At 33.8% G+C, this 12,949-nt stretch overlaps 1 protein-coding gene across 8 annotated transcripts in view; it reads right to left on the bottom strand.

Annotated features, from left to right (window-relative positions):
- DZIP3 (DAZ interacting zinc finger protein 3) overlaps positions 1–12,949 on the bottom strand; it is a 73,942-nt gene that overhangs the window by 49,556 nt on the left and 11,437 nt on the right. For all 8 annotated transcript variants that reach the window (XM_016195650.2, XM_016195651.2, XM_016195649.2 and 5 more), the window contains 6 exons: positions 10,799–10,902; positions 9,867–9,936; positions 7,576–7,731; positions 4,541–4,657; positions 2,759–2,839; positions 1,516–1,640 (listed from right to left, as the gene is read on the bottom strand). In XM_016195650.2, the coding sequence (XP_016051136.2) occupies positions 1,516–1,640; positions 2,759–2,839; positions 4,541–4,657; positions 7,576–7,731; positions 9,867–9,936; positions 10,799–10,830 (581 nt within the window). In that variant the 5' untranslated portion in view covers positions 10,831–10,902. The remainder of the gene's footprint in view (positions 1–1,515; positions 1,641–2,758; positions 2,840–4,540; positions 4,658–7,575; positions 7,732–9,866; positions 9,937–10,798; positions 10,903–12,949) is intronic.

Here is a 12,949-nt window from a genome sequence, read left to right as displayed (position 1 = left end):
ATGCTGAAAATTTCTTCGCAAAGTATTAAAAGAAAGCTCAGAGAGATAAGGATATTAGAAAGACTTAGTGCATAAGACCAGAGCCCACCACTAGACAATATCCCCTGGAAAGACCTAGATGACACTCCATCCACTAATATAGTAAGAAATACAGAGTGGGAAGGGCAGCTCAGTGGTGGTTGTTCTCTATAGGTCATTTATGAAAGTAAATAATGCCATATGACTGGGCTTTCTAGTGTCAATAATATGGAAAATGAATTCTCTCCAATGTCCATAAGTAAAGAGAATAAAAGTAGTTCACATATCTGAGGGAAGGACAGAAGTACACATTCGTTGTCCTGTCTCAGAGCTATGTTAATTCTCTCCACAATACAGACTATAGGGATTTTGATCATTCTGACATTCTGCAAAACATTACACAGTTGACTAGTATTGATGACATCATACTAGTGAACAGGAAGTGGGAAATCTTCTGGATACCTCAGTAAAAAGCAAGCATGCCAAAGGATAGAAGATAAAGCAAAGAATCAGGGAACTACCAGATAGTTATGCTTTTAGGGTGTCCAATGGCTGGGCCAAGCAGTAATCCTTCATAAGGATTTGCACAAGTAAACTGTCTAATTCACCCTTCAGATCTTAAGCAAACATTATTTCCTCAGAGAGACTTCTGATTCCCAGAACCAGACTGGGGCTCCAGAAGTCTTTTATTGTTCACTGTATTTTCCTTCATAGTTCTTTATCACATTTCATAATTATTTTGCATAACTTACTTGATTAATATCTATAATAGTATCAGTTATATGGGAACAGGAACTATCTATTTGTAAATAATTGAATCCCCAAATCTAGCACAGTCCCTAGAATATGATAAATGCTTAGCAAATAAAATGAATGAATGATGTTACAAATGGCCAAAGAGCTCCACATAGGGAATGGACTGCTAGTCCATATTGGTTACCCTGTACAGTTTCACTAAATATATAATACACAACACTTCCCAAACTCAGCATTTGAACCGTTTTGATGTTTTATGAGTTCATTTATACCTTAAACACCTATTCCAAGTGTGATAATAACTACAACCATCATTTATTTATTAAGAATAGCATTTCTGTGTCCTGGGCATTATGTTAATCACCTACAACATCCTTATGAGGTGGGCATTATTGTTAGTTTCATTTTATAAATAAATAAAAAAAGATAAGGCTTAGCAACATTAAGATTCCTTGGATCAAAGATTAGGTAGGTGGTAGAAAATGTATTTGAACCCAGGTCTGTCAGACTTCAAAGTCCATATTCCAATGTCTATGCTATATTGCCTCTTATTGTCATGACCTGTCAAGTTTGATAATATTCTCAAGTGCATTACAGAAATTATTATCTGTAAAAACAGGTGAAGAAAAAAATCAGTCCAGCACAAATGTCATTATACCTGGTATACTGTGCAAACTTTATTCCCATTTTGCAATGCAGAAAGCTGACAGGGAAGATCTACCTATTAATTAAAATCCTTACCTCTTTTGAGCACATCGAAGCAAACCACGTCCAAAATAAGCTAAAGACATAAAATTTTCACAAATTTCATTTTCTTGGATCACCATCTTCATCACTAGAAACTTATTCTCAGCTTCTATATAATCCTGTAGGAACATAAATCTAAGTTTGGCTGATGTAAAGACATTCTTTTTTCTTTTACAATAAACAAGTATTTCCCAAACTAGAGAAGTTAGGGAAATTTTAATATTGATCCAGTCTTTTGGTCATTTATTCACATCTCTAATCCTAGCACCTCTGTATGTGATCATGTATGCTTAAAATATTTGCAAAATAACTTAAGATATTCTTTGACCAACATTTAAAAGTGAACATTAAAACCACAACAGCAGCTCTGGCCTGGTGCCCAAGTTGGTTGGAGCGTGGTCACATACAGCAAAAGGTTTCGGGTTCAATCCCCCCGTTGGGGCAAGGGGTAGGTATGGGAGGCAACCAATCAATGTTTCTCTCTCACGTCAATCTCTCTATCTCTCTCTAAATATCAATAAAAACATATCCTTGGGTGAGAATTAAAAAAACAACAATTTTTGTTTCTCAAACTGACAGATACTACTAGCTAAAACAAGAACTTTTCTGATTACTATGGGAGCATGTCTTTATAATGCTTACTAATTTTCTTTCTAATTGGAGCACAAATCTTCCTAATTCTTCAAATAGCAAGCAGAGAGTAGAGATTCCTGAAGACAAAAAGTAAAGGACATATCAAGGTTGCAAAAAAAAGAGAGAGAGAAATCATTAAAAACCATAAAAAGAGAATTTTAAATTCGAAAGCACTCTTAGAAATACCCAGTTAACTTCCAGAATTTTACTTTTGCACTTCAAATTAAACAAAGAATTTGAAGTAAAACTCATATTTTACAAGGGGTAAGATTAGGACCAGAGAGATTAAGCTACACTAGAAAACTGATTAAAATGTATTGTATAAAAGTGAAAGATGCTAAACAATTTTCTGTTTTATACAAATGGTAAGCATTTAAAGGATAAATAAAATAACTAAGGCTATAAGATAAAATTATGTTTCCTCATCAACATTTTCAATTTTACAAAACAGTCTCTGGCATAATTATTCTATATTATAAGTATATGAAAGAAAAGTCACTGGTTTCAATTTTTAGAGAATTTCAAAAACAACATTTTAATTTGTTAAAATGAGGTCAGTATATGTGAAAAGATTTATAATGGCCAAATAACAAGTGCTACATACCTCTTTCTTTCCTCTTTCAGTGAGTGCTACTCCATACAAAAATAGTAATGTCAAATAATAACCAATATTAATCTGATGTGCCTAAAAAGAAAACATTTTAATTGGTTATTTAGACTAAGCTACTTTAAACTTTAACAAGATTAATTAAATATCGTAGGTCTATTTAATAATTATTAAAAATAGTAAAATTATCATATTATCAATCATCTAATAACTATAGAGAGTACATTTTAGATGTATTTGATAATTTGACCCAGAAGAAGAAGAGAGTCAATAATCCTAAAATAAAACATGAGAGTTTGACTAAAGAAAATGAAAGCAAATGACATCAAGATTTGTTATATTAAAACTTTCAAAAAATTCTCTCATTTATATTTCAGGCATCAAAACACTTTAGGTAATAATACAATAAACAACTAAGTATCTACCATCCAGCTTAAAAAATACAATGATTTCTTAAATCAGGGCTAGGGAACCTTTTTTCTGCAAAGGCCATTTGGATATTTATAACAGAACTTGAGAGCCATACAAAATTATCTACTTAAAAATTAGCTATGAAAAAAACTCCTAGGTTTATTGAATTTTGAGTCCTGCTTGTGGTTGCCTTGGCAAGGGTCAGACCAAATGATTTTGGGGGCCAGATACGGCCCGTGGGCCAGACGTTCCCCACCCCTGTCTTAAATCAAAGTATTTTATTGTCTGTGTGTGCATTTTGTTATAACAGTATAAACATAAAGCCTGTAACTTCTTCAGTGAAAAATTAAAACATGATGATATTTACTTCATTTAAAAATGGTATATGCCAAATTATAGAGATGGAGAAAAGATTAGTGATTAGGGAGAGGGGGGAGGGCAAAAGGTGCATGTGACTAAAATTGTAGTGATGTGACAATTCTTTTATCTTAATTGCAGTAGTGATTACACTGCTGCATAGATTACACTAAAACACAGATTACTTTACTGATCCAAATTAGTCAAAGAACTGATTTTTCCTTTCACCATTTTGTACTATTGGTTTACTATTCCTTTTACCATTTTGTATTAATTTTTGACGCAAGGTTTCTTTTTCTCAGATTTTTCTATGTAGTTCTAAGGTATCATTTGACTTTGAGCATGCAATTATATCTCATCAATTTTATCTCACATGATTATTCAATAACAGGTAATAGCAGTACCAATTTTTACAAATATAGAAATATCAGAAGAAAGAGGAGCTGATTAATAATTAGGGGGAGCCCAGCTGGCGTGGCTCAGCAGTTGAGCATCAACCTATGATCCAGGAGGTGGCGGTTAGATTCCTGTCAGGGCACATGGCCCGGGTTGCGGGCTCAATCCCTGGTAGGGGGCATGCAGAGGCGGCAGATCAATTAACTCTTTCATCACTGATGTTTCTCTCTCTGTTTCCCTTCCTCTCTCTGAAATCAATAAAGACATATTTAAAATAATAATAATAATAATAATTAGGAGGAAAGGAAGGAGTAGATTTTGTCATGACTCCATTTCTAATTGGGAAAGTTCATTTTTATTAGTTCAGGTTTCTCTTTACTTAAGATAAACAATTTTATGGCAGGGAAGGGAACTAGAATAGCTCATTAAAGAGATGCAGTCATAAGAAAGTACAAGACAAAGGAAGAAAATCAATTTATGTGTACTGTTCTCCAGAGGTAGAAGAGGAAAATAGAAATTGACCTATACATTAAAGTTAGCATGCATTAACCATTCTCTCATTGAAAAATGTTATGGGAGTCCATCATTTCAATCTTTCAAAAACAAAACACTTACAGTATAATTAGTAGCTTGAATGTTCCTAAGTGCTGCTTCCAGTTGTGTTATCAAGAAACGTAAAGTCAAAGCAGGAACAATTTCCTCCCCATTCTGGCTGTTAGTTGCAACTTCTCTCTATGCAAAATTATTCAGTTGAAAATGTGAAGTTAGAATAAATATCTACATATTCTTATTATACAAATAATACATTTTCATTGTAAAAAATGTGGAGTACAGATATAAAGATGGTTTTTAAAAAACCCACACAACCCAGATACAACTGTTCTTATAATTGTTTGTTTTTAAGTAGTCTGGCAAATCTTTGCAACTATTTCCTCAAAACACAAAAACGTATTCCTGTGCCTGCCAAGGGATTGGCAACATCCACTCTTACTTTGGAGGAAAGTGGTAATCCCACTTCATTCTCATACCTTCGTTTCTCTAGCATAACTAAAATCTCCTTTCCATTTCTGAACCTGTGGTAAGCAGGAATGCTGGCTTTAATACCAACACCAGGATAAGCCATCTTATACTGCGATCTGATTGGAACCAAGCTAATATATGACTTATTATGTAGCATAGTTTGATATTTACATGGATTAAATGAAAGGAAGGACTGTGTCTTATATTTGTGTCCATTCCCCAATGCCTTATGCCCAACAAGTGTTGGCTTAAATTATATTATCTGTTTAATGATGTATTATCTGTCTGGAAAGTTTAATCTACATTTTTTTAACTTGGTTTCTAGTATACAATACTTTCCTGTTTTTCTCCTAGCTAACTCGATGCTTTATGTCAGTCTCCCTAGCACTCAATTTAATAAACCTCTTCTCCATCTATACACATTCCCTGGATAAAGTAATTCACTGTCATGTTTTTAAACAGTGTCTACACACTGATAGTTTCCAAATTTATATTTCCAGCTCAGAACTATCACCTGAATTCCAGACTCATAGATCCAACCACTTACTCAACAATGAATCTTGAATTTGAAAAGGCATATAAAATCTAACACTGAAGTTCTACATCTGCCAAAGAGTCTAGATAATTTCAGATAAATTCTCTCCATGACAACTAAAAAAGCTGGACAAAACATAACCACTTGTTTGAAAGCAATGGAAAACTACCAAGGCACTGAAAATCTCTGGGGCCAACATGCAAGAGAGGAGGAAGGTCCAGAAGTGTGAGACTGACTTTTGGAGTCACTTTTATCCTTAAGGCAACCTTTGTATTCAGTTGTGGCTGAGAGGCCAAGGTACTAGGCCGAGCTTTCAGCAAACCTGGAAAACTAAGGGAAAAATTGAGACTTCATGATCTATCAAGGAAGAAGGGCCCTGGTAAACACCTCACTCTTTTGGTTGGGACCCTGAAGAAATACACCCTAAGAGTGTTTATTTTTATTCCCATTGGGAACAGACCCTAACACAAGGATTTGAATGCACATAGTTTATTTGGGACATGCAGAGAACAATGGTAGGGGAATGGAGAACTGATACAGGGAAGGGAAAGCAGGCTTAAATTAATGGATGTGTTATTAAACCAGTTACCCACAGTGGGAAACTGGGGTTAAACTGAGAAACAATAAAAATACAAACCTCAGTATTAACCAACGCAAGGAGAAAGGGAACTGGGATATTTATATAACAACTCCCAAGGCTTATTGGGTGCTTTCTAGAGTAAAGGGAGAGTATTAATTTCTTGGGACTTCAGAACTGCTATGAGAGTATAGCCTTTTGTAGTTCCAAAAAAAGAAAAAAAAAAGGTCTGAGGCAGAGAGATGCAGATACTGAAAACTGGAAATTGTCCAGAGCATACTGAAACTATAAAAGTCAAGGGGTATGGGCAGGGCACTGGAAGTATCTGCTACAAAGGGTAAACCATGAATAGATCCTTCTTTATGGAACAGAAGTAAAGCTTGAAATCACCCCAGTCCCTAATTGAATTAAGTGATCTTCCAGAAAAGCACAAATAAGCATTACTAAGAAATATTTTGTCTAGTGTTTCTAGTTCTTCTCAAAGGAAGGTTCCTCTAAACCAATCTAGGAAGCCACTGCAAATAGCAGAATTTTCTATCATCTTTTAGATAACTGTGGAATTTGTATTAATGTTTTTATGTTCACATTCATGATTTGGTTTTTTTTGCCTTCTTTTTCTTTGAACATTCCTACCAGGCATTTATCAATTTTATTGGTCTTTTCAAAAGAACAAGTTTTTGCTTTACTGACCTTCTCTATTACGTGCTTTATTAGTTTTAACTATTTTTATTACTTCCTTCATTAGACTTCATTTTTAATTTGCTGTTCTTCCAATAACCTCTTGAACTTTTTATTTAGATGATTGGTATTCAACCTTGCTTCGTTTTCGAATATATGCATTTCAAGCTATAAATACTGCTGGAAGCACAGCTTTTATTTAATAACACAGCTTTGATATATATTTTTTATTCAGTTAAAAAATTTATGTAATTTTCATTGTGATTTCTTATTTGAACCACAGATTACCTAGGTTAGAGGTATATATGTTAAGTTAGGAAAAATGCTTTCTAGTTTATCTGTTATTGATTTCTAAATTAATTGTACAATAGTCAGAGAACATGCTCTATATCCTTTCATCTGTATCCTTTATCATGAACTATATTATGTAATAAAATAGTAAATGCAAGTGTTTCCCCAACTTCTGTGGGCTGTTCTAGCAAATCATTACAACCAAGAAGGGGTTGTAAAAACCCAAATTTATAGCCAGTTGGTCAGAAGTACCAGGGACAATATAGGACTGGTGAATGACATCTGAAGTGGGGGCAATCTTGTGGTATTGGACCCTTAAAACCTACGGGATCTGATGCTAACTCCAGATAGATGGTGTCAGAATTGAACTGACTTGTAGGACACCCAGCTAGCCTTGGAGAATTGATCAGTGTGGGAATAAACCCACACATCTAATGTGAGAAGTACTGTCAGTGTGGTAGCAACATGAGAGTAAAGGAACATAAAGTGTTTTCTTAGTTACATACAGAGGGCTACACTTCTGCCTCAAAGAACAAATTATGATCTTACCTGTATTGTTTGGAAAGAAAAATCTTCTTGTACAAACTTCTTAATGTGAGGGACCACACCTTTTGGTAGATTATTAATTGCACTCAATAACTTCTTCACTTCTAACAGTATGTTAACAGGGACAAGATCAGTAGGTGTGTCCTTTTCCTGTTTATCCTAGAAGACATTATTAAAAATTTACACAATTATATTTGGCTAATATTAAAGTCAGTCAAAGAATTAAAAAACAAAAAAGAGCAAAGTGCTTTTACATACTATATGTAGATCACTGTGACAGGCTACAGAAAACCCAAATAGAGGATTAAGACATTCTTCTGCTCTCAAGGAACTTACAACATTGCAGGAAGTTTAAGACCAAAACTCAAGAAGCTTTAGTATTGGGAATATCATTATAAATTCATTTGAAATTTATAAACAAAGTAGAAATTCAAAAAGAATAATTACATCTTTTTTGATAGGGTGGTGGAACAGGAAACATGAACAATTTACAATTTTAGGTTTAAGTATGAGTTAGCCCTTAAAAAATAGTTGCTCTTGAGAAATATACAGCATGCATTGAATTGCTCCATTTAAAGCATAAAAAATGCTAAGTTTAAAATGTTACATAGAATATTCTACATAATAATATGAAAACTATTTCTAAGAGTGGTTTTTACATTAGTTGTGAGGAATGGGTGGGCAACATAAATGGATGAAGGGCCTGGAACAGATGGATGATGGCCTTCCTTCAAACCTTAACAAGATACCACAGCTTCTGTACCCTGCTGAAACTCTAGGAATATGAGTATGTTGCTGCTGACCTCTGCATAGCAGAACAGCTTCTTACTGCAGAGGCCATACAGGGCTGGAGTCCCTGAAAATGCCCTGGTGTGGGGTGACTTTGACTGTAACTAGGGACCAATAAAGTCCATTGCAGAACTATCTGCCTACTCTCCACTTCTGGGTTTGAGTCTTAAATTAAGATTCCTCCATCTCCAACAATACCCAACAAATATACCTTACATTTGATAGCACTTCATTATATGAAAATTATATCCAAAAATGTAGGAAAACATTAAAAATTTTCTAAATCCCAATAGAGGGTATCTAAGTGTATGTTGTACAATTCTTGCAACTTTTCTGTAGGTTTAAAATTTTTTAAAAAGTTAAAAAAAAAAGGACTTCCATAAAGTAACGAGACAAGCTCTTATAAAGAATAACCATTATCAGTAGTGCATATATTTCAAACTAAAGGTCAATTCTGCCATCAAAAGTTACCACAGAATCATCTAATAGTAATTACCAAATTTATACACACACAGGATCATGAGATAGTTTTTTTGTTTCAACAGGAAAGACTGTAAGCATTATGCTTGTTAAATATATCTTATTATAAATACAATTTTAATTTTTTTCAAGTTGTCAAACTATTGATGCTCAATCCATTTTTGCAAAATTGACATAGCGTCTAAATCAAATTCAAGTCAAAGTTTCCACCTCCCTTGCCTTCTTTACTCCCAAATCTGGATCTTGAAATGTCTTTTCTGTATCTAGTCCCCCTGGTTCAACTGTGCATCCCTATGTACATTTGCACATATTGTGTTTACTCTGCAAAATTACTTACGGTGGTAACCTCATGCAAGTAAATACTATGGTTATTTTATGCTTATATATATTTTCTTCATAAGTTACTGAATAACTTTTACAAACTTTATTAAGTGGATACCAATCATTATATAAAACCTGTTGAACCCAGACTTCATTAAATATAAACATATGTGATATTCATATTTAATCAACCATGAAGCATATTATCATTGGCAATAAAAGCCTTATGTTAATGTATATTTTCATTCATAGCATATTGGACATTCTAACAGTAAAGATGATAAAAATAGGGAAGAGAATTAACTTCAGAAACGACTCAGTGAATCTCCTACTAAATAAAATTCTGTGTGTGCATGTGTGTGTTTTCTTTGTATGTATATAGTTTTCATTTTGTTTGAATTTTCCTTTTAAAAGTAAGAGATTTCTTAAAACTGACTGTAGGATGTTCCTGAGCAAGTCAACTCAATTATCTATTAATTTTAACTTACAGTGAGGATTGGTGCATAGAATGGTAACTTTGAGACACAGAATCAATTATCAAAGAAAGGTTTAATTATGACCATAATTTTATTTATTAAGACACGAAAGTGAACTTACCCTAAAATTTTAAAATAATTAAAATAATTAGATTTAGCATTACATTCTCTACATAATTAGTCATTATTAATTAACTAACAGTTAATGAAAATTAAATCTTCTCTTACCAGTTGACCAGTTGGTTTTTCTACCTTATTCTCAGTTTCCTCCTTAGTTTGCGCCTCCACAGGAGGATCCCTATTTAAAAAAAAAGAAAGGTTTATTCAGGGCATTGTGAAAACCCATTCCACCCTAGACAATAATTATTGTTCCTTTCTCATTCTCTCTCTATATATAGCCTCAGCATCTGTAATATATCACTATGTATGCATTTTGCTTAAACATAACTTTTATATATCTTCTTACTACATTATAATTCTAAGTTCACACATTTTGTTTAGTCTTCATTCCCTAAGCACCAAGAAGGTCAGTAAGTGCTTGTAAAATAAATTAATAGATCACATTGCTTATTATATGAGACAGTTAAAGGTAGGAAGGAGACCTCCAAACTAATCTGTTGTTTAGCATTATATGGGAGAGGTATCGGCAAGCTAACCTTGGCCTGACTAGAGGAGATAATGGACTTTTGGCCTTTACCCAGGTGAACCACTCAGTAGAGTCTTCTGTGTTAAGGTTAGGTTACCATCTATAAAATGAGAATAATAATAGCATCCACCTCAGAGTTGTTATAAGATTTATATGTTAACATTTGTAAAAGCATTTAAAATAATGCCTGGCAAAGAATAAATCTATGTAAGTGCTTGTAAAATGATAAATAAAATAGTTTTATTGAAAATGCCCAAATATGACAAGCTGTGACATATTTCTATGACAAGAATTTTTCAATTCTTGGCTCTTCAACCAGGGTGTGGTTCTTAGAGAAATTTTCTAAAATTAGATTTTACCCAGTATACATCCCCCACTAATCAAAGCTGCTAAACTGTCCTGAAAAACAAAGGTATCTCATTAACACTAGCTTCCCAAGGTTACATGTAAGAAACAAATGTTGTGTCTTTGGAATACAACAAATGCAGTTGGCTTTTGTCAATCCATCCCTCACCTCACAAAAAATTCTTCTGGTAGAGAATCCATGATGCACAATTTTCTTTTACAGAAGTCTTATTCCAATGCTTGCAGACTGACTTTTACTACTGCTGTTTAAAGCTGTAAGGAAAGTGGTATTTTTAGTGGAAAAGTAGGAGGATTGCACTCCTTCTCCCTAGTATATAAGTAGTACATGATCATTAAAGAAAATTTTGAAACTGCTGTGAGATAAAACAAAAATCAGTTTCATCATCCAAAAATAAATCACTTTTACATTTTAATATACTTCATTTTTTCCAAGTGTACATGTATTTTACCAATTTGTAATCATACTGAATAGACAATGCTCTACACCGGCCTTTTCGCCACTGACCACTGTATCAACAGCCTGTTCCTCCATTTTATACTTCTAGTAATCATTCTCAACGGCTACACAACTAGTTGATTGGGATTTTTTTGACCATTTCCATATGGTTGGACATTTAGATTGTTTCTCATTGTTTTATCATAAATAGTATTTTGATAAACTCCACTGTCCATAAGGTTTTCTCTATATTTATGATATCCTTACAATAAAATCTCAGTAGAATTCCTAGGTCAAAAGACACAAATATTTAAAGCTGTGTATTGCTAAATGGCTTCAGAAAAGGTTTGTACTAATTTATTTCCAATAGGTATAAAAGTTCCTGTTTAATACAATCTTGATAGCACTAATTGTTTTATTTTCTTTTAGTCTAAAAATAACATGCAGCCACATTTTCCCAAAGCCGTATGATAGTATATCTTCATAAAATAAGAAAGGTGGGATATAAACAACTCCTGCATACTCTCTGGTTCAAATATCAATGCATGTTAGGGATGTTTCCTGAAAGAAAAAAGAATATTGAAGCAACAAATGAAAACAAAAAGGGGAACAGTATAGAATAGTACATTAGTATATCTATTTATTTATATACCTCTCTATGTAATATCCCTAGACCAACTCTTCTCAATTTAGTCCCATATGATTTCTTTTACTAAGAGTTCAAGCCTCCAGACTCCATTGCCTTCTGCTAGGCTGACTTGCCTTTCTGATCTCACTGTACATAAGCCCAGGAACTGACAGAGCAAACACATGTAAAACTATTTCTCAGTGCCTGGGGCAAAGTAGGAAATGAGGAGGAAAAAGAAAAGAATATGGCAGCAACAGCATAAATGAAACAGACCTAGAGTGCCTTGGGCTTGCTACCAAGCACCATACCAGGTACAGTTTCTCATTTTTTGCCTCTGGACTGCTTATTTATCTCAGTAATTCGGTAGCTAGTTTCTCTAAAAGTATATTTAATACACACCCATAAATTAGACTGGGAGAGTTTTGGAGGCCCATTATTAAAAGACAATTCAGCATAGGTAATTCCCAAATCAAGAAGATATATTCCACAAGATCATATTTTAAGTCTCCTATTAAGAATTCAGATTGTATTTACTCAAAGAAACATTGTTTTATATGATGTCCAGTCTCCCCCAAAGCCAGAAAAAGACAGCAACACAAAGAGAGGAAGAAGGAACTGCAGAACCTGAACCCTCCTAAGCCTTGAGGTCTGAGTATCCTGTCACTCATGAGCTTAACAGGGAGGGGACAAGTTCCTGGTCTAAAGGCTAAAAGAAGTCCTGAAGGGATCATCTGCAAACAAGTATCCCTGATTATAATACTACCTATATTCTGTATTTGACTCACACCAGCTCTAAGTTACACAGAAAGTATTGAGACAAAGATAATTTAATGCTAGCTGATACTTAATCAAAACACAAATGCAAAGATTCACACATGCTGACTTCTAAATTTCCTCATTTAAAACCAAGCTTTCTAACACCTCTTAGTTTCTTGCCCATCCCTAACAAAACACCTCTTGCTGTCAGTATTACCTGTACAGAATCTAGTTCTCCTAGGAAAATTATTTTATTTTAGTTGTATTCTTATTTTAAAACCTGAGTAAGCAAAGTCATAAGCCTATTTAAAGTTACATTCTATCCAAATCCCAGTGAAAGAACCTAAAGCTAATAAGGAAGCAGAGACAGGCTGGATAAGCCTTGTTATTCTTTCACACTACATCATATCTGCTTCATCTGTTTAAACAGCTGTATAGAAAAGGACATCGCTTTGAGAATTTTAGGATTGTAATCAAAC

This window comes from Miniopterus natalensis, chromosome 6, assembly GCF_054644295.1.
Source record: "Miniopterus natalensis isolate mMinNat1 chromosome 6, mMinNat1.hap1, whole genome shotgun sequence".
In the NCBI taxonomy this organism is placed as follows: domain Eukaryota; kingdom Metazoa; phylum Chordata; class Mammalia; order Chiroptera; family Miniopteridae; genus Miniopterus; species Miniopterus natalensis.
This window is presented reverse-complemented; position numbering and strand designations above follow the sequence as displayed.